Source organism: Lissotriton vulgaris, chromosome 7 (genome assembly GCF_964263255.1).
Source record: "Lissotriton vulgaris chromosome 7, aLisVul1.2, whole genome shotgun sequence".
Lineage (NCBI taxonomy): Eukaryota > Metazoa > Chordata > Amphibia > Caudata > Salamandridae > Lissotriton > Lissotriton vulgaris.
Window position 1 is genome coordinate 344,896,709 of NC_141695.1, and position 25,260 is coordinate 344,921,968.

The 25,260-nt window shown below is 42.8% G+C and overlaps 1 protein-coding gene across 8 annotated transcripts in view; it reads right to left on the reverse strand.

Moving 5' to 3' along the window:
- FLT3LG (fms related receptor tyrosine kinase 3 ligand) overlaps positions 1 to 25,260 on the reverse strand; it is a 740,120-nt gene that overhangs the window by 300,913 nt on the left and 413,947 nt on the right. For all 8 annotated transcript variants that reach the window (XM_086930225.1, XM_086930221.1, XM_086930219.1 and 5 more), the window contains one exon: positions 6,635 to 6,815. In XM_086930225.1, the coding sequence (XP_086786351.1) occupies positions 6,635 to 6,815 (181 nt within the window). The remainder of the gene's footprint in view (positions 1 to 6,634; positions 6,816 to 25,260) is intronic.

Here is a 25,260-nt window from a genome sequence, read left to right on the forward strand (position 1 = left end):
TCTGGGCACTGATCGCAGTCTTCGTCACCTCCGTGGGTCAGAGGGAGATGCAGGAAATCCTGCCAGTACGCGTATGTTCCTTCTAACTGATGGCAGGGGACAGAGCTTGCAATGCGCCAACCGGCGCGTGAGGTGGGGGAGGGGTCCCTATTCGGGCGCCAAAATGACGTAAATAATTAATTTACTCTCTTAATTTCTATGCAGGTAAGTACTTAATCAATAATAACTCAGATCGGGTGAAAAAAGACAGAGTCCGTGGTGTTAGAGTTCTAAGGGTTTTATTCCTTAAAAAGGAATGGTCATGGCCAAGATATCATGTTCTGACCACCACACAGGGTGTCAGAAGGGATAGATGAACGCGCTCACATTTTATTAACAGTACATAGCTTATATACTTATTGTACACCATTGAAAATAGTATAGAAGGCGTAACAGCTGAGAGAAGACAAGATAACAATATACACGTGGTATATGTGCGTAATCAAGAGGCGTGAACTAGAGGTGTGTTCTGGAAACGTCACTGATAGGTGTCACAAAGGGGTGGCACTAACAGAAAATGTGGCAATGTCAGCAGAAATCGGAAGCTTGGATGCGCGCGCAGCTGCATGACGTGTAATTGGAGGGGTGCAGGGGACTTGACATTTACACTGACGGAAAGAGACAAAAGTCTGGCATGTCAGATCAACTTGTACTTCTATCATATCTGATATCTGATGTTTAGGAACTAAGCTATCTGGGCAGAAAGGTCTCTAGAGCAGAAGCTATTCTATACTTGCTGTGAGTGCGTGTATAAGCGCCTGGGTGTCTGTATGAGAAACGTGGGGGCATGGGGCCTTCCATGGAAGCATGGCAACGAAGCTATGAATTACTTGCACAGAGACAGGTCGGCCCTTTAGCCCCGTAGCTGAGGAAGGATGTTTACTGAAGCTAGCAGGCAGGAATGTATTTTCGGGGAGGGAAACAGATAACTCGAAGGTTATAGTCAATCTTGGCAGGCAGCAGGCTGAGCCGAGCGCGAGGGGCCGCGCTGAAAGTAAGTCAGAGTTCACGAGTACAGGGGCTGCCTGGGCAGAGATTTCTCGGAGTCAGAAGCCAGAAAAGAGGCTCGGTGGCAGAGATTCAGGGCCTACTTCAGCCAGAGCTGAAAAACGTAGGAGTACACTACAAAAAGACGTTGGCATAGCATACTTAGGAACGGACCATTTGACCCATTCATGGTGGGTCTGAAAGAGGACATGTTAACGTTGGACGCAAATGTATTTGCGTCTTCATAGCTGACACAGGAGGGAAGTTACATGCACTTTAACTCGTACATGGAGTCGGTGGGGTACTTCGCTAGGGAACACAACTTGACCATAAAATTTAGATTACCTCAGTACCACGGTGAATAATGTGTCTGGAAGAATTCCATTTGTTGTTATGAGGGGACGCCCTGCCAGCACTAAGATAATTCCAGCTTGGATAAAGGAATGTATGGGTTTAGCAAATTTAAGGCAGGTAGTGGAAAAAGAGAAGGGTTCTTCAAATGATGCAAACATAAAACCCAATGATCTGGTTACGTTCAAACCTGGACGTGTTTGTGGGAGTTTTACGAAATTTCAAGGTCCATATAGGGTAAGAAGTGTACATCCAAAACATGTCACATTGTATAATGGTAAAAATTGGAATTTGAGGAGAGTTGCCCTTTATAAAAAAGGAATGGTCATGACATGAATGATGCAATCAAAGAAACTAGTAACTTCAATCCTTACCTAGTTGGTAGTCAGGAAGCGTGTAGTTCTTCACCCACTATGGTTAGTGAGGATCGGGGTAATACTATCACCAGTAGATTACCTACGGTTGTCAGAGAGGATCGAGGTGATTCTACTATCATCAGACCTTTGTCTTCTAGACCCAGATGTCAGCCTTGGTATCTCCAAGAATATGTGTGTGGTGATAGATAAAAACATATACATTTTACACCCTAGGGCGTTACATGGAATCTGTGTTGCTTTTCTCATTACTTAACTTACTTATCTTTCACTTAAAAAAAAAAAGAACTTATTTTTAATTTAAAAAAAAAGAAATTGTTGTTTTTCTTAAAAATATAAAGGGAAGAAGATATGTTGTATTCTGGTTGTGGGCACTTTAATTGTAATGTTCTATCCACCATTCTAGCGTTGCTATGCTCCTTGTATTGTTTGGGCTTCCATACTGTCAGTTATCCCCTGACTGCAGTACAGACACCAATGTATTCTCTGAGCTCTGAATATAGCATCTTTATGGATACATTCTTCCTGTGAATATGGATTTGAGACCACAACAGAGATACAATAGAATATAGAATCCTGGGTGAAAATGGAATAACTGCGAACTCATGTCCCCTGTTCTCGTCGCAAAATGTTACTTTACAAAAGAATATCAATAATTATTAATTTGTGAACTGAACACAATTCAAATGCTTATATGAGGTTATGTAGTATTACGGATGTATTGCTGAGCCTAGCTCCAGACGAAAAAGAGGTTCAGAGAATTTGGAAACTAGAAGAATGAGCAGACCACAAGAGCATACCTTACAATCATGTCCACAAGGAAGGGTAATGTTATTACCCAGTAAGCATCTGTTCTTGGCATACTTTATAAAGGAATGTGATAAGCTTCTTCAGTCTCAGGTTTGTGTTTGAGAACCACTTTAGTAGTAATAGGTTGTTGGAAATGGCCCTTTTTGCAGGGTTGTCCCCACACTTTAGCTTTTTGCTCCTATTTTTACCTGACCTGTGTATGTTGGTTTTAGGACTCTGGGCACTTTACCACTGCTAATCAGTGCTAAAGTGCATATGCTCTCTGTGTAAATTATGTTATGGATTGGTGTTTCCATGATTGGATATTTGATTTACCTGGAGGGAAGGACGACTGTAAGCAGTGTCCTGACCGGTGGTCTTCTAGGGGTACCACTCCAGGTGGGAGGGTGCAGAACTATGGAATGGGGGGCAGAGGGTTTATATCTTCGGGTGATGGATCAGTTGCAGGGTCAAGGCCCTGAGCTGGTGGACGAATTTTTGCGGAGGGCCGATTCCAGCGTCCTGACAGTTTTTGGTTCTGAGGGTGCTTCTCCTGGGAGGAGAGTGCGGAACCCCTGAATGAGAAGTAAGGGAATAGAAGTGTGCTATATAAATACAAACACATTTACATTTACATTTACAAAGCTACTTCCAAGGATGCAACAGATGATGCAATTGATTCAAGAATGATGAAGTAGCAAGTTCAAACTGGCAAGAGAAAAAAAATAGGGCAAAAAGAAAAAGAACCAGTATGTGGCACGTAATGGTCTGCGATATAGTAGTAGTGCACACCATTCACTGTAAGTCAAGTGCAAACGCAAGTTCTATCCTCACCGCTGACAACCAATGTTAGAAATGGAATTTCTGGTTAGCTGAGACTTGTGCCAAAGCAAGGCAGAAACAACCACTCTAGTCAAGATAAGGGAGTTACACTTCTAAAATAACACCTTCATAATCTTCACTTATCAAAATATTCTTTTAAAAATAGTTCCTTGATGTCGATACCTGCAAAGCAAGTGACTTCAAGGGCCCCATTGCCCTGCATCTCTGAAATGTACTGTTTGCAGGTCTTCACCACACCGTAGTTGGCCTGCGACCCCCACGGTCAGCCAGAACTGTTTTTTGGATTTGTTGTTCACGACGCGGTGATAGCCCCGGACAGAGCTATCAACATCAAGGAACTATTTTTAAAAGCATATTTTGATAAGTGAAGATTTTGAAGTATAGTATTGTGGATTTTTATTGTATGTGGTCTTGTCTTAAGTATATAAAAATTGGATAGTTTTCTAAAATGGTGTGGTGTCCTTCTGTAGTGCGTACACTGTTTTACTTTTGGTTATGTGCAAATGCTTCACACACTGCCTCTAAGATAAGCCTGGCTGTTCATGCCAAGCTACCAAGGGAGTGAGCAAGGGTTATTTTAGAAGCGTAACTCCCTTATCCTGACTAGAGTGGTGGTTTCTGCCTCGCTTTGGCGTAAGTCTCAGGTAGCCAGAAATCAAATTTCTAACATATGTCCAGTTATTAGATGAATAGAGAGTTCTCTTTGTTTCATATCCCGTTTTGACGGTGGAACATCAAAACGGTGCTCTTTTGATGGAACTTCCAGTAAAAGAATTGGCTTGGTAGTTTGGTCTGGCCTGTTCCCATGATGCACTGGGCCAGGGACAGACTAATTTGCATGTAGCCAGGTTCTGAGCTGGGATGGTGCAGTGAGCTAAAAAACGGTGATGGATCAAGCCCTGATCTGTTGACTGGGTACGAGTGTTCTGCTTAATTCAGATACTCTGTCCATCACCACCCCCTTTTCTGAATCTTTTGATGGAACCAGCACATTGGTTTGTTTCAGGCCGAAGGTTTCGGTGCCAGTGTTTTGGATGCTTTGGATGCCAAAGTTTTCGTATCCGAAGAGGTTTTCGACGTTGAAGGGGGTGAGGCTGAGCCTTACTTGGACTTTGATCCTGAAGGTTTCGGCTTGTACCCGATTTAGAACAACTCTTTTCAGAGCCGGAAGGCTTTGGGGTGTGTTTCGGTGCCGAGCCGGAGGTGCACATCAGAAACGTATTCTTGGTGCTGACCGTGGCCCGGAGGCGCGGGTTGGACCGGAGCCTTCTTCTTGGGCTGAGGAGGAGAGTGGGGCAAGGGAGTATCAGTACTCACGGTACGATGCCCTTGCGGGATGTCTTTATTGAGGAGGACCGGCGTGGGTAGGCCCGGCGGCCTCCCAAGAGCTACCCGATCGAAAGAGGGATTTTGAGTAAATACGATACGCGGAGAACGGAAATAATCGATCGAAAAAAATACCGTTGAAGGTGAGTGTATTGCACACCGAGGGGAACCCGAGAAACAGTGTCGGACCGGAGCACATCAATACACGTCTGAACCCAATGGCGGAAAACAACATTCTAACAATGGAGTCGATGCCCATGCGCATTATCACCGAAAGGAGGAGTAACTCGAAAGACTTCTACGAAGACAAACAACTTGCAAACATCCAGAACACAACACTAGATGGCAGGAGTATGCAAAGCATGTGATCTACAGCTCACATGCCTCGAACACATTATTCCAGACTCCAAAGGCTAATCAAATTGTGAACTTGGTTTCAGACATGCTGCACTAGCGCTCACTTAAGATTCAATCTGATCCCATTGTATCTGATAGATACACGGTATGTGACAGGTCCTATATAGCAGTAAAGGCTCTAACACCAACATGCATCAACGATTTTTGCATGCGCAAACGGTGCGAATCGCTAAAATCGGCCGTTTGCGAATGCAAAATCATGTTTTGAGATGCATCATGCATTTTTGGGAAAATCGCTATTTTTAGCGAATTCCAAAAATGCGATTGCTTCTAAGGAATCGCAAATTTGCGATTCCTCAAAAGCAATGCATGAATAATTTTAAAATTGCGAATTCGCAAATCTCGGGTGCAAATTACCACGAGGTTGAACCTCGTGGTAATTTGCGAAAATGTGTTAAAATGCTCTAATTTGCATTTAAAAACACTGTCATGTTACAGACACACATGTCCTTAGGACATGTATGTTTGAAACATGCACTCCAAAATACATTTCAGGGGTGCAGGGGGGGGTCCAAAGGACCCCCCCCTGCACCCATGGAATGCATCAACAGTTTGCGAATTTCAATTTGCGAATTCGCTATTCCCATTGATTCCTATGGGCCTTTTGGCCCATAGGAATCAATGGGAATTGCGAAATCGCAAATTGAAATTCGCATAATATTTGCGATTTGGTAAAAATTGCGGTTTTTGCCGATTCGCAAATATTATGCACTTTATATCATGCATCCCGTTTTGCGATTCCTTATTTACGATTCCTTAAAAATCGCTAATAAGGAATCGCAAAACGTTTTATTGATGCATGTCACTGTAAGTCCCATATGACATTTACTGAGCATAGTGTGTGACAGAAGAGGCAGAACATGGATTGTAGGTAGAGATCAGTTGCGTATCCTAGATAGCAGAACACAAAAAGTAAGACGAGTAAGAATCACGCCTCGAAAGGCTACATATGGTAACAAAAATCGTAGAAAAATTTTAAAAGTTTGGGACATTTGGTATGACAATACTTGGTACAACAATGCAGTGTAAACAAGCAATAGGTCTAGCTTTTGCTGACAGTCGTTTTGCTTTGTCAATTTCTGATTTGTATGGGTTTCCAAAACTGCTTTTTTGGTAGGAGCTGCTGGGTCATTGCCAATATTAAAAAAACACACTGGATAAAAGTAATTTTTTGGGTTCTCAAAAATTACACATTGTCATAGTAGTCCCTGGCACTGAAGAAAACAACTTTGGGTGCGGATGCGCACCTTGTGAAAGAGTAAAAATGTTGTCACTCGCAGCAAAGTTAGCCAATGTCAAAAGTTAACTGCCCTTCCCAAACTGTGGGTGGAATAAAGGTGTGAATGACACAACAGACCAATGGATGAAGAGGAATGGCTAAAACCCCATATAAAGAAGTATTTTATCAATACTTTTTTTTGTGAAATCAAAAACTCTTGGCTAACTTATTACCTAAAAACTTGGAAAAACCAAAGCACACTTCTAAGAAGTTAGGAACACGATTTTACCAAAGCGTGTGTTGGAAGTTTCCAGGGAAGGTGCTCCTGTATTATCAGGGAGGCACAAGATCATGCTGCAGTTGGAAAAATCGTTTAGTATCTTGGGTTCAAGGGACTTCATCTGTCTGCTCAACCTTTCCAGGAACTCTGAGATGTTCATATGTTGATATGTTTGGCAGGCAGGCGATTCCTAAGCAGTAGAAAGGAAGACAAGAAAATATTATTGTCATCAATTTTAACTGGGCAACATTGATAACATTACATAGTAATTTATGAATGCCCATATGGAATGAATGCATCAAGCACTTAGGGTAAAAATGCTGATTCTGCTTAGGTACATAAAGATACAACATATTAGCTAGGTACATTTTGATAATCAAAGGAGGATACTTTCCTGAACCAATCTGGCATATGTACAGGTAACTTAAATAAATATAAGTTACAGCACTTCAGTAACACCACAAAATAAAGTGCTTATTAAAGATACATTGTTATGTTATGTTATGATATGTTATGTTATTTATTCTTTTGTATAGCGCACGGCTACTCAAAAAGAGTGTCCCGGCGCTTTTTTTGGAAAAGGGGGGCTTAAAAAAAATTTAACAATTTAAAAAATCGATTGAAAGGACACTATGGTTATATTCCAAAACCCCCCAAAAGATTCCAATGTTCTGCATATGACTTCACATTGTGACTGAGGACACTGACGACACGCAACTCATACTCTCCCTCACAGACAAGAAGCCCAGTACCTAGATCAAGTTCAATGCCAGCATGAATGAAATCGTCCACTAGCTAAAGACCAACTGCCTAAAGCTGAACACTGATAAGACTGAAGTTGCGATCTTAGGGAAGAGCACTTCACTGTGGGACTCCATCTGGTGGCCAACAGAGGTAGATACAACATCACCCACCCATGCCAAGAATCTAGGATCATCATCAACAGCAAGCACAACATGACCGCTCATGTCAATGTTGTCACCGCCTCATGCTTCCTGAAGATGCTATGGATAATTTACAAATGGCTCCCAATCATCCCCCAGAAAACCATCTTGCATGCCTTGGTAACAACAAAGCTGGACAACGAAAACGCCTATGCCGGAATCAACAAAAAATTTACCAGAAGGCTGAAGACCATTCAGAACTCGGCAGCCAGAAACACTCTCACTCTTCCATGCTGCTTTCACATCACACCACACCTGAAAGACCCCCACTGGCTCCCCATTCACAAATGAGCACAATTCAAACTTCTCAACCCGCACTTTCAAGGCTCTACATAACACTGGCCCGGCATATCTCAACAATTGCAAATGCTTTCAGAAAACTTTCAGACACGTCCACTCGTCCAGACTCCTATTTAAACACATTCCACACATACTAAAAAAACAGATCTGATGGTCAAGCCTTCTACCACATTGCTACTTAAGCGTGGAACGACCTGCAATTACACATAAGAGCCGCCTTCTCACTTCTTGAATTCCAAAAGAAGATAAAGTCCTGGCTTTTTAAGTAGTCCACTAGGCCCTAGGTTTGGCAAGGCTCACACCTGCTCCGTGCCAAGATACCTTCCTGAATGATTGTGTGGTCTACAAATCTGGATAACATAACATCATAAATATCACTGATGGCACCTGTGATGACATTATGTAGCAAACAACATTACTGAAGGCAGTCAATGCCACTATACCACAGTTGCACTGGTTTGATTATTTGTCGTACCATGGAGGCTCTGGACAAAGTGACTGGCTTTTAGCCAGACTCTATGCTGATTGGCAAGGAGTGCAGAGGTTGCTATACCATACCATGCAGGTTGTGGAACCAGGGAACCTGGTGGTCAGCAGTGCTGAGCAGGAACATGCGTTTAATGTCCACTTCAACCATGTTAAGTGGGCCCTACTCTCAGACTTTGGACAGAACCTGAACGTGTTCCCTGTACTCTACATTTATTACATAGACCATGGGTACTCACAAATGTTTTCGTAAGGGCCACAAAGTTTGGTCTGTGATGTGACCGAGGGCCGCATTGATGGTAGCAGGGTGGCGATAAGGGTCATGGGGTCCCTTTTGGTGCAAGATGGCTTCGAAAATAAATGTGTTTCTAAAGGTAAGTGGTGCAGGACAACCTAGTTAGTTACTTTCTTTAACTTCAATTAAACTTTAAATAAAGGCTTGCCTGCACATATAACAGCTTTTTAATGATAGTGCTGAGTAGAGTGAACAGCAGCCCAGTGCTGCTGTTGATCAAAGGTCCGCATGTAAAGTTCAGGAGGGCCGCATGAGGCCTCTGGGCCATACTTTGATTATCACTGAACTAGACACGTTTCATCCATGCCCAGCAAACTCTGAATGTAGGTCATCTATCCTGTCCAGGCGGTTTCATTAGAATCTCTACCCCATAAGCCCAAAGGAAATTGCCCAGTGCAATGCCCAAGGTGATAGGGCTGAAAGCGTAATACTCCAGTGCAGCACTCATCACCAGTGTAGATTGACCTCTGGCACCTGTTGGACACTGACACTTCTAAATAGGTCTGCCTGAAAGGGCTACTGTGTGGACTATGTTTTTGTTCCGATCATATACCACTCACTGCTCCTCTAAAACTGACCCATCTGAAAGAGAAAGAGTTAGAGCACCCGACGGGCCATTCCAATACTGCTCAGCAACCATTTTGTCAGATTCTCATGGGAATAATATATCAGAAGCGCCCAATGGGCCGCGGACAAAGCCTTCTAGGAACAGCCTTCCTCCACACTCAGCTGGATTTCAGTGGTGGGCCCATCTTTCAAAGAGCTAAGTACACAGATTGCTGCCAAACTAAGTGAATGAGAGCTAGATGCCGAGTCACAGCTTGTTCAAGGAAAGCGAGCGCAAATAATAAGGACTGAGGAAAGCGGTGCCCACATGGTTAGAAAGCGTTTACCGCTGCAACCGATTAGAACACAAACAGCCCAAGCGAGGAATCCCTCAGAGCAGGCTGTAATACAAGACTGAAAATTAACTCCCATTTGGTGGAAACGTAGGATCACGAGCATGATCCAGTAAGATCCCGAAAAGAAAAGAAACTCAGTCAGAACTAATACCCTACCCTTGACCGGCGGCTGCTGGTTCAACAGATATCCCGTATTAAGACAGAGCCCTGATGAGAATCCGTAGAGTTGACATACCGGATTCGAAACGTGTTGGCGTAAAAAGATTAGCCATTTATTGGTTGAATGGACTGAATGAATTAATTTGAAGTCTATTTTTCCTTTTTTGAACTGCCTACATTCAACTGTAGTTCATTGATTTATGATTGTCATCAAGTTTATACTTTTGACTCTGGTCTTTATGGAATTACGGATGATTTTTTCTTCGTAGTATGAATATTTGAGTGTATATATATCAGAGCAATTCACTTTGTATAATACAACTAGTTATGTGTATGTGTTTGTGTTGTAAATAATCGCGAATTGTAAATAATTGTATATAAGGTGTACAAAACGATAAGGTGTCCCTTTCATACATCAATACTTTAAAAAAAAGACAAAAAATAAATAAATAATAAAAGGGTTTGATTGATATACCCGTACGAACCAGGAAGTCTCTTATGGTTTGTTCCCTCAAAAATAGAGGATTTAAGTAAGTGTGTGGCTGGCAATCTGTGTACTTAGTTATATTAATGGTCCAGCTAGCCCCACGTCCCAGGACCTGACTCCCCCATTCTTCAAACATCTTTCAAAGAGGCCATGATCTCAGTACCCTGTCGTCCAACGCTAACGGACATGGCCTGAGAATATGCCCAGCAGATTCTGAACTCATGCACCCAAACTCCTGTACCTGCTTCAGTGATGTTATTATATATTATTCATTATATCAATGGTGATGTGATGTCAGAGATGATGCCACTGATGGTAAAATTAGAAAAGCAAGTACACTGGTGAAAAGCAAGTACACTGGTATAAAAAGAGTGGTATACAGACATCGATTAGCAGAAATTAGTACACTGACTTCTGTCCAAATCATAAAAGCATCATCAATGTATCTCTGACAGCACGGGATGTGCTCTTTAAAAAAGCTTACTATAGGAAAAGACATATATAGTTTCAAAATTATCAACAAAGATTAGCAAAGTTTAGAGCAAACATTACTTCTATAGAAGGCCCCTTACATTGAATGTAGTAATGACATTGAACCAAAAATAGCTTCTATTAAGGCCAATTTGAGAAGAGATATTATGAAGGACATGGGTACATGCACAGGTGAAAGTCTAGTGTCAGAATTATTTTCTATTACCCTGATACCTTGAACTTGAGGAACGTTAGTATACAGTGGCTCAATGTCCACTGTACCCAACAGCTTACAATTTGCGTCAAATGGCATATCTTCAATCATATTGTGAAAATGGGATCCATCTCTGCGGAACACATTCTTTGATTAAGAATCAATACAGCAAACCCAAGAGAGAGCATCATTGTGGCTGGATTCTTCTGCAAGGAAGGGTATTCAAATTGTCCTGCACTTTATGAAAAGTGCAGAGGCGATAACTTGTTCCTCACTAACAGCAGTAAAATCTGTCAAAACAAGGCTATCAAGGGCGAGAAACGCAGTAGATATTAAGGTGTTATAAATGCGGAGCAGGCCTCAAAGTAAGCAAACAGCAATTTTTAAGAAACGAAGGGGCATATTATCAAGGGGGTTTATCTCCGCTTTTTTGGCTTTAAAAGCCAAGAAAGCGGAGATAAAATTATCTCCCTATTACCTAGTTGTCGCTAACACCAGTTAGCGACAGCTAGTAGGAGATAGCGACCATCTTGGGCCCCGTTTAGCATTTCAGTGAAATTTATCACTAATTACATGCAAAGTGGGTGTGCTAAGATGTTAGCGACTGGAAACAGTCGCTAACATCGCTATATCCCATTACCAACTTTTGGAGATATTCGCGCTAAGCGCGATTATCTACAAAAGCTAACACCTGCCCCTGAGCAGTTCTTACCCATGTTATCCAATGGTAGGTGGATAACATGGCTAAGACCATTAGCTCGGTAATGCATGAATATCGCTGACTTTTCAGCGATATTCATGCATTTCGGACGATTTTTATCGCTTAGGAGATAAACATTGATAATAGCAAGGTTCCTAAGCGATAAAAAATTGCCGCAGCTCGGCGATAAAAATATTGCCGCTAAGCCAACATAGCGATAATTATCGCTAGTTGTTGGTAATATGCCCCATTATGAGGGAATCTAAAGTAACAAAACATCACAAAGCGATAGTCGATGCTGCATTATTCATAAGTATAAGGGTACACCCAGTCCTTATGAATATATCTCAATGGACTGTGTGACCGGTCATGAAGAGATCAAAATAAAGAAGACCTTTGGCCCACAATAACTTCCGGTCGCGCCAGGACCAGCAGGGTCAATATAGAGCCAACACGCCAAAAGCTTAATTGCATCCATAACATCCCTCTGAAACCAAAGACAGAGAAAGTGGTAGAAGAAGCAGTTTCTTGTGATGGAGTAAGGTGTGAAGTACTTCTCTTTTGGCACTATGGCTGCTGAGTATTCAATATGTATCAAGACGGAAGGCTGGGGTTACAAAGGAGCAGCGATGAAGAGTGGAAGTTGGTGAAGACTACCAGTCCCTGCCTTAATTGCATGCAGCACATGAGGGAAAGGGGAGCAGTAATTGTGGGTTAAGGGAGCGGCCAAATTCTGGAGAGCAAATAGTCTATTAGAGCATAATATGTACCTAAAGTGGGCAAAGAGCTGTAGGTTTTGAAGGGGCACTCAATAAATAGTTAAATACTTACACTTAAACTTTGAAAACGTATGGCAAACCTGTAATAATAATGTCTGAAAGCTATGACATGAGGCAGTTATAAAACCTTCTGTCTTTCAATCCTGCTTCACCCTACATTCGATTTTTCCGTCCTTCCTCTTCAAAGTAGATTATTAATCATATTGTATGATTGAAAATCTACTTAGAAGGGCATGATGCAAAAATACTTTACACAAAACACACAATCGCAGGCGGTAAACAGCAGAGGTAGTTTTAAAATGAAAAACAGTAGAGTTACTGCCTAAAAAACTGTAGATTTGATGTCATAAATGGCTTACTATATAGAGACCACAGAATGCTTCCACTTATCCTGAAATAACAGGTTTAGTGGTATATATCTTTTAAAAAAAATATATGTTTATTGGTTTCAAAAAGCATGGTGACAACCAAATAAGTGAGAGTCAAACAGCAACATCGAGTAATGAACAACCCCCTTCCCCACCCCCCCCCACCCCCACCCAGCAGAGCAGGCGACAATACACTGTGCATTTGGAGAAATTCTGTACATCATGGACACGCATGAGTGGAGTATCAGAAACACATTCAATAGTAGGACTCTCATGGTAAGGAAACTATCCCACAGACATTAGGAGACATCTATAATACAGGTCATATCAAACCTGGACGAGTGAGCATATATGCAGTAAAAGGGCTCTAAAAATCCTTGGGGCGTGAGGCTAGGTCTTCCGTATAGACCCCCAGATGATCCCTACAATACAGTAAATCACAAATCCATTTTTTCACAGTTGGAGTGGTTTTCGCTCCCCAACATTGCATGATAGCTCTCTTGGCATACAGAGTGGAAATTGCATGTGTGCGTCTATTACAGGGCTTTAGGTTTTTCGCATACCCAAGAAGACAGAGTTCAGGTGTGCAGGTGCACCGGTTCCAGCACAATATCAGTGAGCACACTCACCACAATGGACCAAAATTTCGAATATACCCGCACACATCCATGCCACATGCAGGAAATCAGCGTCAGCATGCCCACACCTCACGCAATTAGCAGATCCACGCAAACCATACCTACAAAGTTGTAGAGGGGTATAATATAGCTGATGTAGATATTTAAAGTGGATAATACAGAGATTACAATTCGCCGTGAGGCGACCTGTTAGCCCACAGCAAGTTTTCCAGAGATCCAGTGTGAGGACGGGCCCCAGCGCAGCCTGCCATCTAAGAAAGGAGGGTTGTTCCCCAAATTCCCACTCTCGTAGGGAGGCATAATATAATTTAGTGATTAGACCCTTACGCTCCTCCCTCGCCAGTATACCCTGCAGTGCCAGCAGAGTCGTAGGTTCATCCAGATAATTCGGGTAAATGGTTCTAACAGCTTGTCGGACTCAGACATAAGTGAAACTCAGCATGAATCCACGATCTGCACCCCCCTGTACATCTTGCAATGACCTGAACCGGGAGATGCCTATAGCTGCCAACTCCAGCAGGGCGGGCTTCTCTCTTGCCGCAGAGATGTCAGGATGCGAGGCCAGTGGCAGCAGTGAGGCATATAAGTATGAGAGCTGCATCCTTTTTGCAAGCATCCTTCAAGCCCATGCAGTGCATTGCACGGGGTTAATTTCAGTCCTAGGGCCTCCTGAACCCCCAGAAATGGTCGCTGCCTGCAGGGGCATTGGAAGAATAGTGTCGGATTCAATATCAAGATGAGGTTGAAACCGTTGCGGAAATGCCAATAGTGCACAAACTGCACCTGCGCACACAAATAGTATAGTCGGAGGTCAGGAGCCTCAAACCCACCCAGGTCAAATGGCTGCAGCAAAAAATTCCAACTACATCTAGGTTTCTTCCCACCCCATACAAATGTGAGTATTGTCGATTGGAGCATCTGGACCACGGCAGTATTCAACTTGATTGGTATATTAACAAAAAAATAAAGCAGCTTAGGTAAGAAAGCCATTTTTATAACTGCAATCCGATCTGCGAGGGAGAGGGGTAAGCGTACCCACCGCTCTGCCTCTTCAATAATGCGCGTAATAGCCTGGCCATAGTTCTCGGATATCACCTTAGCTGAATCTCTGTGCAGCCATACCCCAAGGTATCGCACAGGATCCCGAGTCCATGTTAGCAGAAAATCCAGCTCCACCTCCCTCGTACCAGCCGTCAGCAGAAACATCACCAACTTTGCCCAGTTAATACCGAGGCCCGAATGTCGCTTAAATTTCACATATTACCGGAGCAATTCTCGTAAGAAAATAGCAGGGTCACGACGTATAAGAGCATATTGTCGGCATACCAGGAGACCACAAGTGATCTCTGCCGAAAGCATAATGCAGCCGCTGCATGCCTTTGTCTAAGTTTACAGGCCAGAGGCTCCAGCGCAAGCGAGAAAAGCATCAGCGACAAGGGGCATCCCTGCCGCGTGCCTCTTCCTATGGGAAACGCCGAAGACAGCCAACCATTGACACACACACGAACGACCGGTTCTGTGTATAGCAACCTGATCCATTGAAGAAAAAAACAGGGGAAGGCCCATTCTAGTTAAAACCGTGAACATGAAATCCCATTGGAGGGAATCAAAAGCTTTTGCTGCATTGAGCAGCACTGCCACCGCCTGAAAGTCTTGATCGAAATAATGCAATGTGGAGAACACGGTGTGCAGGTTATGTGTCGTGGAGCGCGCAGACACGTAGATCAACTAGTCTGGTAAGACCAGGAGAGGGACCAGCGGTTGAAGCCTAGTGGCAGACATCTTTGCCAGGATCCTGCTGTCTATATTAATTGATTGGGAGAGGTCTAAAGGATTCACAACGATTGGCGGTCTTATCTGGTTTCAACAAGGTAACCAGCAAGGCTTCTTTAAGGGTAGGCAGAAGTCTTCCCTCCTCATAGGCCTCCGCAAAAACAGCTAGGGATAAGATCTTCCACATAGACTTTATAAAACTCGCTGAGGAGCCCGCCCATTCCTGCTGTCTTACAGGCAGTTAATGACATAATAGCTAATTTAAAGTCCTCAGCATTAAAGGGCTGCATTAAATATTCTCGGTGTGCATTTGAAAGCCACCCCAGTGCAACGTCTTCAAGATAGGAATCTATCTCCGCAATAGGTGGGGCACCCCTAGCTGCATAGAGTTTGGTGTAAAACTTTAAAACTATATCGCTGATTTCGTGAGTCGAGTAGTGTGCAACTCCACCCTCTTGACTATGCGGTGCTGCTAGTTTCTGCGCCAAGGAACGGCTTGGGCGACCCCCCTCCCAATAATAGCGGGCAGTGCTGCGTCTGGAGCGGTGTAACAGTCCCTGATCAACAGTTTCATTATGGTCACTAACAAGGTCTCTTATTGCAGCTAACGTTTGTGGGGAGGGATTACTCTCATAGTCACGCTCAAGTGTAGAGATATCAGATGCCAGTATATGCATTCTGCGTCGAAGATCCCATAACACTCCAGACTGCGCCCCTATGCAAGACCCACGGATAGTCATCTTGAACGCCTCCCACAGCACTCCGGCGCTCTCTATTGAACCCTCATTTCTCGAAAGAAAAGAAAACACGAATCGCTGCGCCTATAGTGTGTTTAAAAACCGGGTCGGTTAACTCAGTAGGCTGAAGTCGCCATGTAAAGGGTGGTTGCTCACACGTGGGTCTCTGCAGCTCAAGAACCACCAGGGTGTGGTCAGAGAGTGTACGAGCCATGTGCCCTCCCTTCACCGCCCAGGTACAGACGACCTTAGAAACAAGCCAGAAATCTATGCGGGACCAAGTCCATGTACCGAGGATACAAACGTGCTTTTGCGACCCCCCGGATGTTGAAGGCGCCAGATATCATGTTGTTGGCCAATATCCTCAATAGTGTCTCCGCTGCCTGCGCAAGTCTCACTGTTCCACTATTGACCCTATCTAAGGTAATATCTAGCCATGTCAAAAAATGGGGTATAACCCAGTTAAGGTCCTGGACCTGGGTACAACGTGATACAAATAACAGTGGTCCTTACCCTGGTTTTTGAAAAGATATCAATCATTAATCCTTCACAGTATTATGTAGTCAATTAGAGGAGATAAAAAGGAAAACTAAATTGTAAAGCTCCCGATCTTTAGTAAGTAGTTCATACATCAAATGGACAAAAAACAACAAACCAAAACCTAAATCATCATGCAATTTATTATTCTTAGTTTTAGCTGATGATATATACTGATTACATTTATAATAGTTCCATATTTTTAGATAGAGAATGTTGCTCCAAGGGGGAAGTAAAAAAGTGAAAAGAAGGCACTTTACATTGTTTATTACGTAATAAGGATCGGGAGCTTTACAATTTGTTTTAAAAATTGTAACTCTCAGCCATTCTGCTCAGGTGAATTCATTAACGTAGGCACTTCACTCTTACAAGACATACAATTGTGGTTCCCAGTTTTCACAGGAGCAGAATGATGGCTAAATCCCAATGCCTCTCCCAGACCTCTCACAATCTCTAACAATATATACACATGTAGAGATAAGAATGCTCTAAGAGGGGAAACTGGATGGGGAGAAACAAGAAGAGACTGCCTTGTCTAGATCTCTGGGTTCTGCTACATATCACCTCTGCCTGGCATTCCCAGGATCTTGTTTTAGGTGTTGTCTTAGAGAACTGTAACACAAAGTAATACTATCATTAACGTCTTCTACTCTTCCCTAAGGAAAATGCTACTTACCAGTATGCATCTGTTCTTGGCATGTAGAGATGCAGAGTTACACACTGTGCATATATGGCCACCTAGTGTTGGGCCCGGATGTTTGCAGTTTGTTTTGTTGTAGAAAAGTCTTTGGAAGTCACGAGATAGGTGACTCCTCCTTTGGATGACACTGCGCATGGGCATCGTCTCCACCCCCAGATTGTTTTTCGCCATTAGGGAAGTGATGGAGCTGTACAAGAGGTAGTGATGGCCATGTGATTTGTATCTAATTAAGATAATACTGGAACAGATAAAGGTAGCCGGGGAGGCGGGTGGGCGTGTGTAACTCTTTAGCTCTACATGCCAAGAACAAATGCATACTGGTAAGTAGCATTTTCAGTTTGAGGCATATGAGCTGCAGATTACACACTGTGCATAGATTATATAGCAGTACCCACACCTAGCGGCGACCACCAGTATCTGTTGCAGTGGTTTGAAACAGAGTTTTTAGTACAGCCTGGCCCACAGTGGCTTGTTGTTTAGTTTGCACATCTACACCGTAATGCTTTGTAAATGTGTGCGGTGTAGACCATGTAGCTGCTTTGCATATATCTTCTAGGGGAATGTTCCCTAAGAATGCCATTGAAGCCCCTATTTTCCTTGTAGAATGGGCTTTTGGAGGAATTGTTAATGTACGTTTGGCTTTGTGATAACATATTTGTATGTATTTAATAATCCACCTGGCGATCCCTGATTTTGATATGGGATTGCCTTTATGTGGCGGTGAGAAAGACACAACAAGTTGTTTTGTTTTGCGAAAAGCTTGTGTCCTTTCGATATAGTACAGCAATGCTCTCTTGACATCTAAGGTGTGTAGAGCTCTTTCTGCGACTGTCTGAGGCTGCGAGAAAAATACGGGCAGCTCAACAGATTGATTTCAATGGAATGGTGAAATGACTTTAGGAAGGAATTTAGGATTAGTACAAAGAAACACTTTGTTATGATGCATTTGCAGAAAGGATTCTTGAATGGTAAATGCTCGACCCACATTGAGAACACTTTTTAAATGGTGTCCTTTCCATGAGCTGGAGTCGAGGCCTAGTTAGGCCCGAAGGCCGTCGACGATGACCGGAATCGAAGTTCTCGATGTGAAGAAGTAGCGTCGAAAGGAAAAGCGTTCGGAACTAGATTCTAGAAGCCGGTGACGATTGCGCGCCAAAGAAATTCGGTTTCAACGGATGTACCATGTTACAACGCATACTATTACAACTACCTACTGTTACAACGCGACCATTACAACGCATACCATTACAACGCATAGCGCTTTGAGGTGCTGGATAGTGGTAAGTATAATTTACTATTCTAACTCCAGTCCCCGTGGACCCTAGGGAAGGTGTTGGATAGTAAATTATACTTATTCCCTATCCTAGAGCGCCCCCCAGCGCAATGCGTTGTAATGGTATGCGTTGTAAAAGTCGCGTTGTAACAGTAGTGCGTTGTAACAAATGCGTTGTAACAGGTGTATACCGTTTCAACACGGAGTGCTGGAAACACATCCGAGCCCGATGGTGGAAAAAAACAATCTGGGAATGGAGCCGATGCCCATGCGCAGTATCATCCAAAGGAGGAGTCACCTGTCTCGTGATTATTATTGTTGAATTATCAAAATTTGTTTCAAAACCAAACAAACAAACAATTTCAATTGAGTAAATGCAACTACATCACGTTGGGCCAGTAATCATGTTGAAAAGGACAGTGATCAGTGTTCCTTATATATAGACAAAGCTAAAGAAAATGAACTGCATATTCTAATTTTTTGTCCTGCATATGCCAAGCCCAGGCAAAAAATGGATTAAATCCATCTGATTAAACCTAGGAATAAGATTATGCAAAGAAGCGGAAAGAATACTAAGGACTGACACAGCACAAGTAATTGTCTATGGTGTAAGCAAATTCTTCTGTAGGCTTCCTAATGGCTAAGGCAGGATTGAAGCTATAGCGAACCCGTTCGAGTATTTCTGAGAAATTTTTATAGAATTTACCTATGCATGTTGAATGAAACAGGGAATTTCGTTGTACAATCCATTACTTAGGAAATGTTATTAACTGTTTTATATCATTTAAATATGGGAGTACAAACAAATGGTTGCTGAGACAGTGTTTAAAACCCTGAGTTATCCTCTTTTTAATTTTTGATGCCTTTTTAACATATTTAAATCTTTATTTATGTTTTTAACAAATGGGCGATAGGAACATAAAGCCTTTCCATTTTGTTCCTTATGTATAATTGTTTGTACATTTTACTGCTCTACTTGTAATGTATTTAGAATTGCATGTGTTTTGTGTATCTTTTATGGTTTAAAGCAACCGAAATAAAGATTTTTGATGATGATGAATTGAGTAAATGGATTTGAATTGATAATGTCCTTATGTTTTATTCCCTTGCAGGGAAACTTGCGTGACCAGAGTAATAAAGAATGTCTTCATTCAACTCTTGTGTCAACGAGTGTGTGAGGAAATACTGGTAAGTATTACCTTTTCTTTTTCTTTCTATTCTGCCATGTTCGTTGCTGGATTGCTGCTTTCAAATGTTCCCAACGAGATGTTCGTGTGGGAAAATCAACTAAAAGAAATGTGCGACCTCATGAACTTATCTGATGAATTTTAATGAAAACAAAACTGAAATATTTTCAAAAAAGAATCTTTTGATGCCATATCGATCTCCAGCTAGGTAACTTGAGCCTTCTGGTTAATAAACAATACAAGTTTTTGCCTTCAAATCTTGTTGCAGAAATTGTATGGGGAACTTGTCTTTCAGTTAATCCTGACAGTGTGGGCCCCCAGCCATGGAAATTGTTAATGAAAAGCCTTAACCTATCTTGGCACATACACATCAGTTTGTAATTCCCAAGATCTTTCCTCTGGATCATAACCTTCCAGTTAACCAATTAGTAAATTCTGCTGTTCACCTTCTTTAAATCTTAAATTCTCTTAACCTCAAATTTTAGATCTACATCCACTTGTAAAATTCTGGGTGGTAATGTATCTCTCAGATTTGGTGAGGTTTTCTTGAGTTGTGATACATGAAAAACTGGGTAAAATTTGACTTGCTGAAGTAATTGCAACCTATAAGTCACTGGGTTTATTATATTTTCAATTACATATGAACCCACAAAAAGAGGCTGTAATTATCTATTTCCATTTAATCTCAGGTGTTCAGCCAAACCTTGTCTCCAACCTGAAAAGTGGGTTGTGTATATTTTCTTACCTGTATGGAATTTGTAGCGTTCCTTAGCCTCTGCTAAATTCTCAGTGGCTGACTTGTGAGTGGTGACTAAATGTTGAACAATTTCTTTTACTGCAAGGACTGTGATCTAATTTATACTGACTATTAAATCTGAATGTCTACGATAATTCAAGAAAAATGGTGAATAACTCGCGGAAGCATTATTTGCATTATTATGTGCAAATTCTGCAGTCCAAAGGAGATCTGGACAATCTCCCCCTTGTCCAAAAGGAATAACCTCAGGTACTGTTGTAAATCTTGATTCACCCATCTGTCTTGGAATGGTAACTAGCAGAGTATCTAGTTTCCATATAAAACCCTTTAGTAAAAGCTATCTAAAAGGGGACCAAGAATTGTGAAACCTGGCCCAAGAAGATTACATTAGGAACACCATGGGTTTGTACCACGTGTAAACTAAATTGCTGGGCCAGTTGTTTTGCATTAGGCATGCTTTTAAAAGCAACAAAGTGGGCAATTTTTGTGAAAGGGTCTACAATCACTAAGATAGTATTATAACATTGAATAGAAGGTAGGTCAACTATCAGATCCATGGTAATGATGTACTAGATATGAGAAGGAATGGGTAATGGGTATAAGAGTCCCTTAGGAGCCAGTCTATCCGAATTTTCCCTGTGCATGAATCCCACAAGCAGCTACATACTGCTGAATGTCATTGTTCATGTTTGGCCACCAAAACACGTGTTTAATTAAATCTTCACTTTTGGGGATTCCTTTTTGATCAGCTAATGGGCAGTTGCGACAGTTGTATAGGGCTATGATCAGCTAACGGGCGGTTGCGACAGTTGTATAGGGCTCTCTGCTGCAATTCTTTTTTTTTAACACTTTTTATTTACTGTAAAAAAACGTGTCGCTACAATATAAATTTGTGCATCACATTCCAATCTATTACATAAGATTACAATCCAATACTGAATATTCCACCCATGTCCTTTCACCTTTTCCTCATTCCAGGATTCTGGCACACATTTAACCACTCCAACCCATGCCTCGGCTTGGAGGGAGAGGAACAAATGTCTTCTCAATATGCATTCCATTTCCCCCATATCTTATCCCATTTTTTGGGGCAGTCTCTATTCGTATAGACTGCATGTTCTGCCAACATACACCAATTGACATCTCGTTTCCAGTCTAAAATCGTTGGAGAGTCTGAAACTCACCATATGTAAACGCTTTACGATTATAAAACCATTGGCCGCCCTCATCTGATCCATACAGTTGAGATCAGTGGCATCCCAAATGTTTAAGAGACATGTCTTAGGAGATAATGTTAGAGCATTGCCACTCACCTCGTTCACAATGTGATTAACTGCCTCCCAGTAACTCTGTAACAAGGAACACTATCAGAGTATGTGGTAAAAAGTACCCACCTTCCGCACCGGCTTCTACAGTCTGTTGAGTCCCATTTTGACAAGTGTCAAGCATGTAATATATGTGTGATGTAAAAATTTTAAATTGGATCAAACGCAATATTGCCAGAATTGCCACTTCGCGCGGGGAGGATAACTCATCGCGTCAGTCCTCGTCCTCCAAATCTCAATGTCAGTCTGCCAACGCGTATGTAGGCGAGTCATCGGATCTGGTACGACATTAATGATCTTACGATACGTGAGGGAGATTGCCTTGTTCAGCATGGGATCTATCAATAATCTGTCCTCCAGTGAGGTGGTGGTTGGATCTCATTTAAATCTTTAGTTGCTTCTAGTAGGGCATGACGTATTTGTAAATATCGGAAGGTTTCGGTCACTGATAATTTATACTCTCTTTGTAATATTTTACCCGCATTAATTAATTCACTATTTTATTTATTTTTTTATTTTTGTGTTTTATAGAGCGCGAACATGACCTGTGAGGGTATCAGAGCGCTTTACACGGTATACATTGTTGAGCAAACAAAGGATTAAGGTGCAGGGACAAATAGATCAAACATTACACGGCATACAATGTTGAGCAAAAAGATTAAGGTGCAGGGACAAAAAGATCCACGAATGGTTGCACTCATTGTCATAGACAGAAACAAAAGCAAGGTTCCAAATGTATTTGTCGTGGGTAGCTTTTGATATGTGAGGCGGTAGTCTTAGATTAGTCCCACTCAATGAGGAGGTTCTGGGCAGACCTTAGGCGAAGAATTTACCCATGAGGAAGGTTTTCGTCTCAGTTTTGAAGCGTGCTAAAAGAGGGATTTTTCTGATGGAGGGTGGAAGAGAGTTCCAGATTCGTGGTGCTGCTCCGGTGAACGCCCTGTTATAAGTTCTTTTTTTTTGAAGGAGGCAGGTTGAAGCAGTAGGTTTCCGGCAGACCTGGAGGTTCTGCTTCCTCCGGATATCACTAATTTCTGTGCCAGATAAGCAGGGGAGTTTGTGTAAAGCGCCTTGTGTACAGTGCAAGCCAATTTCAACTGGATTCTGGCCTCCAGGGGGAGCCAGTTCAGCGCTTTCATGTGTGGAGAGATGTTGTCAAACTTCCTGGTACCTGTGAGTAGTCTGGCAGCCGCGTTGAGGCACGCTTTTAGAGGTGCTAAGGAGGTCTTAGGTAATCCTGTGATGGTAGAACAGCCGTATTCCAGTCTGGAGATGACAAGTGCTTGAACTGCAGTTTTTAAGTCTGGTGCATCGATGAAAGGTTTCAGCTTCCAGAGGTAGCTCAGGTGGAATCTGGCTGCTTTGGCCATTGAGTTAATGTGGTCTCTCATATTGAGGTTACTGTCGAGGATAATGCCCAGGGATTTGGCAGAGTCCACAATGGTCGGTGTGCAATTCAGGGCTGTGATGGCCTTAATCCACATCTGTATCTCCGGGTTGGTTTTAGATGGGGAGATTAGGAGAAATTCAGTTTTCTTTGCATTTAGTTTGAGTTGGTTATTGGCTAGCCAGTGGACAGTTAATTTCAGGGTCTCGTTCAGGGAGATGATCTCATTGAGCGAGGAGATGTTGATGTATAATTGGGTGTCGTCCGCATACATATGGTAGGAGATGTTGGCGGAGCGAAGAACTTCGGTGAGTGGCTCAAGGTAAAGGTTGAAAAGGGTAGGGGAGAGGGTTGAGCCTTGAGGGACTCCGACTGTGACCGGGGTGGGAGCTGATAGATTGCCGTTGATGAGGAATCTCTGGGAACGATTGTGGAGGAAGGATCTGAACCATTCTAGTACCACGCCATCCAGGCCCATCCTGAGTTTGAGGCGTTCAAGTAGTTTTTCATGGTTGACCGTATCGAAGGCAGAGGATAGATCAAGAAGGATTAGAAGGCAGGTTTTGCCTTGGTCTAGGGCTTGGAGGGCATCGTCCACGATGTGCAGCATAGCAGTTTCGGTGCTGTGCCCTGGTCTAAATCCAGATTGGAAGTCATCTAGTAGGTGGAAGTTGTTAATATGCTGGCTTAGTTGCTGTTGAACACACTTCTCTAATACTTTGGCTAGTAGCGGGATATTGGAGATAGGTCTAAAATTGTCAGGAGAGGCAGGGTCAAGTGACGGTTTTTTTAAGATGGGGAGAACTTGGCCAGCTTTCAAAGGGTCCGGGATCAAGCCCTGCTGGAGAGAGGCGTTGATAATTGCAGTCCAACAGGGGACGATGGATTGGGAGGCGGTGGTGAGGCAGTTGGAAGGAAGCGGATCATTGAAGTGATTGTTTGGTTTTAAGCTAGAGAGAATTTTTGAGATGGAGTCTTCATTATAGTATTTGAAGTCCGTCCAGCGGGCTTTGTTTTTAGGGGAGGCCATAGAGGTAGGAGTGGAAGGGTGTGGCAGAGCAGGAGGGGGTTTGGCGCAGTTGGTAGTACTAAGTTCAATTCCTAATGCCGTGATTTTATCAGCGAAGAAGGAAGAGAATTTGTCTGCAGATATTAACGATTTGGGGGATTCTTTATTTGTTTTAGCCAGGTTGTTAGATTGGAATTTGACCAGTTCAAAAAGCTTTTGGGGTCTGTTCTTGGCGTTCCCTAATTCCGATCTGAAGTACTCTTTTTTGCAGTTGATGATGTGCTTGTTGTAGGCATTTCTCGCCTGGCGCAGCAGTTTTAGATGCACTGCTGAGGGGTGTTGTCTCCAACTTCTTTCAAACTGACGGAGGGCTCTCCTCTCCATGTTGAGGGAGCCAGTGAACCAAGGGTTTCTGTCCTTGATTTGAGTTCTTTTAAGTTTTAGAGGGGCAAGGTCGTCTAGAATGTTCGAGATGGATGATGCGTAGTGCTCGTTGAGATCGCTAACCTTGGTTATGTGCAGGGGTGGGGGTAGGTCAGATCTGCATTGAGCCTCGAATTTCCCAAAGTCAAGGTTCTTAGTGTCTCTGGTCCATCGCTTGGGAATCACCGGTTGAGACGTCTTTGTCTTGCGAGTCCCGGGCAAAATGAAGGATATGGAGTGATGGTCAGACCAGTCACAGGGGTCTATGGAGATAAGCTTGACAGCGGACTCCTTAGAAATGATCCAGTCAAGGATGGCTCCTTTTGAGTGGGTTGGCATAGAGCAGGCTTGGGTCATGGCTTGGTCATTTAACAGGTCTTTTATGGCATTGACGTAGGGATCTTTAGCGTCATTCCAATGCAAGTTGAAGTCACCCAGGAAGATTTCTGTGGCATTGGAGGAAATCTTTGTAGTCATGATTTCCAGAAGGTGATCAGTGAAAGCATCGTTAGGACCTGGTGGGTGGTAAAAGATGTGCAAGTTACAGAGGTGTACTGAATTGTTGCAGACAGAGAGTGCGAGGTATTCACAGGAGTCTGAGATGTCCTTTGCGAGTTCAGTGATAAGCAAGGAGGATCGATAGATGCAGGCTATGCCTCCTCCTTTCTTATTAGCATGTCTATCCAGTCTGGCGATGTTGTAGTTTGGCGGGACTAGTATATCCAGGCAAGGCGAAGAGTATTCCTTTAGCCAGGATTCAGTTAAAATGGCTAGGTCTAGGTTT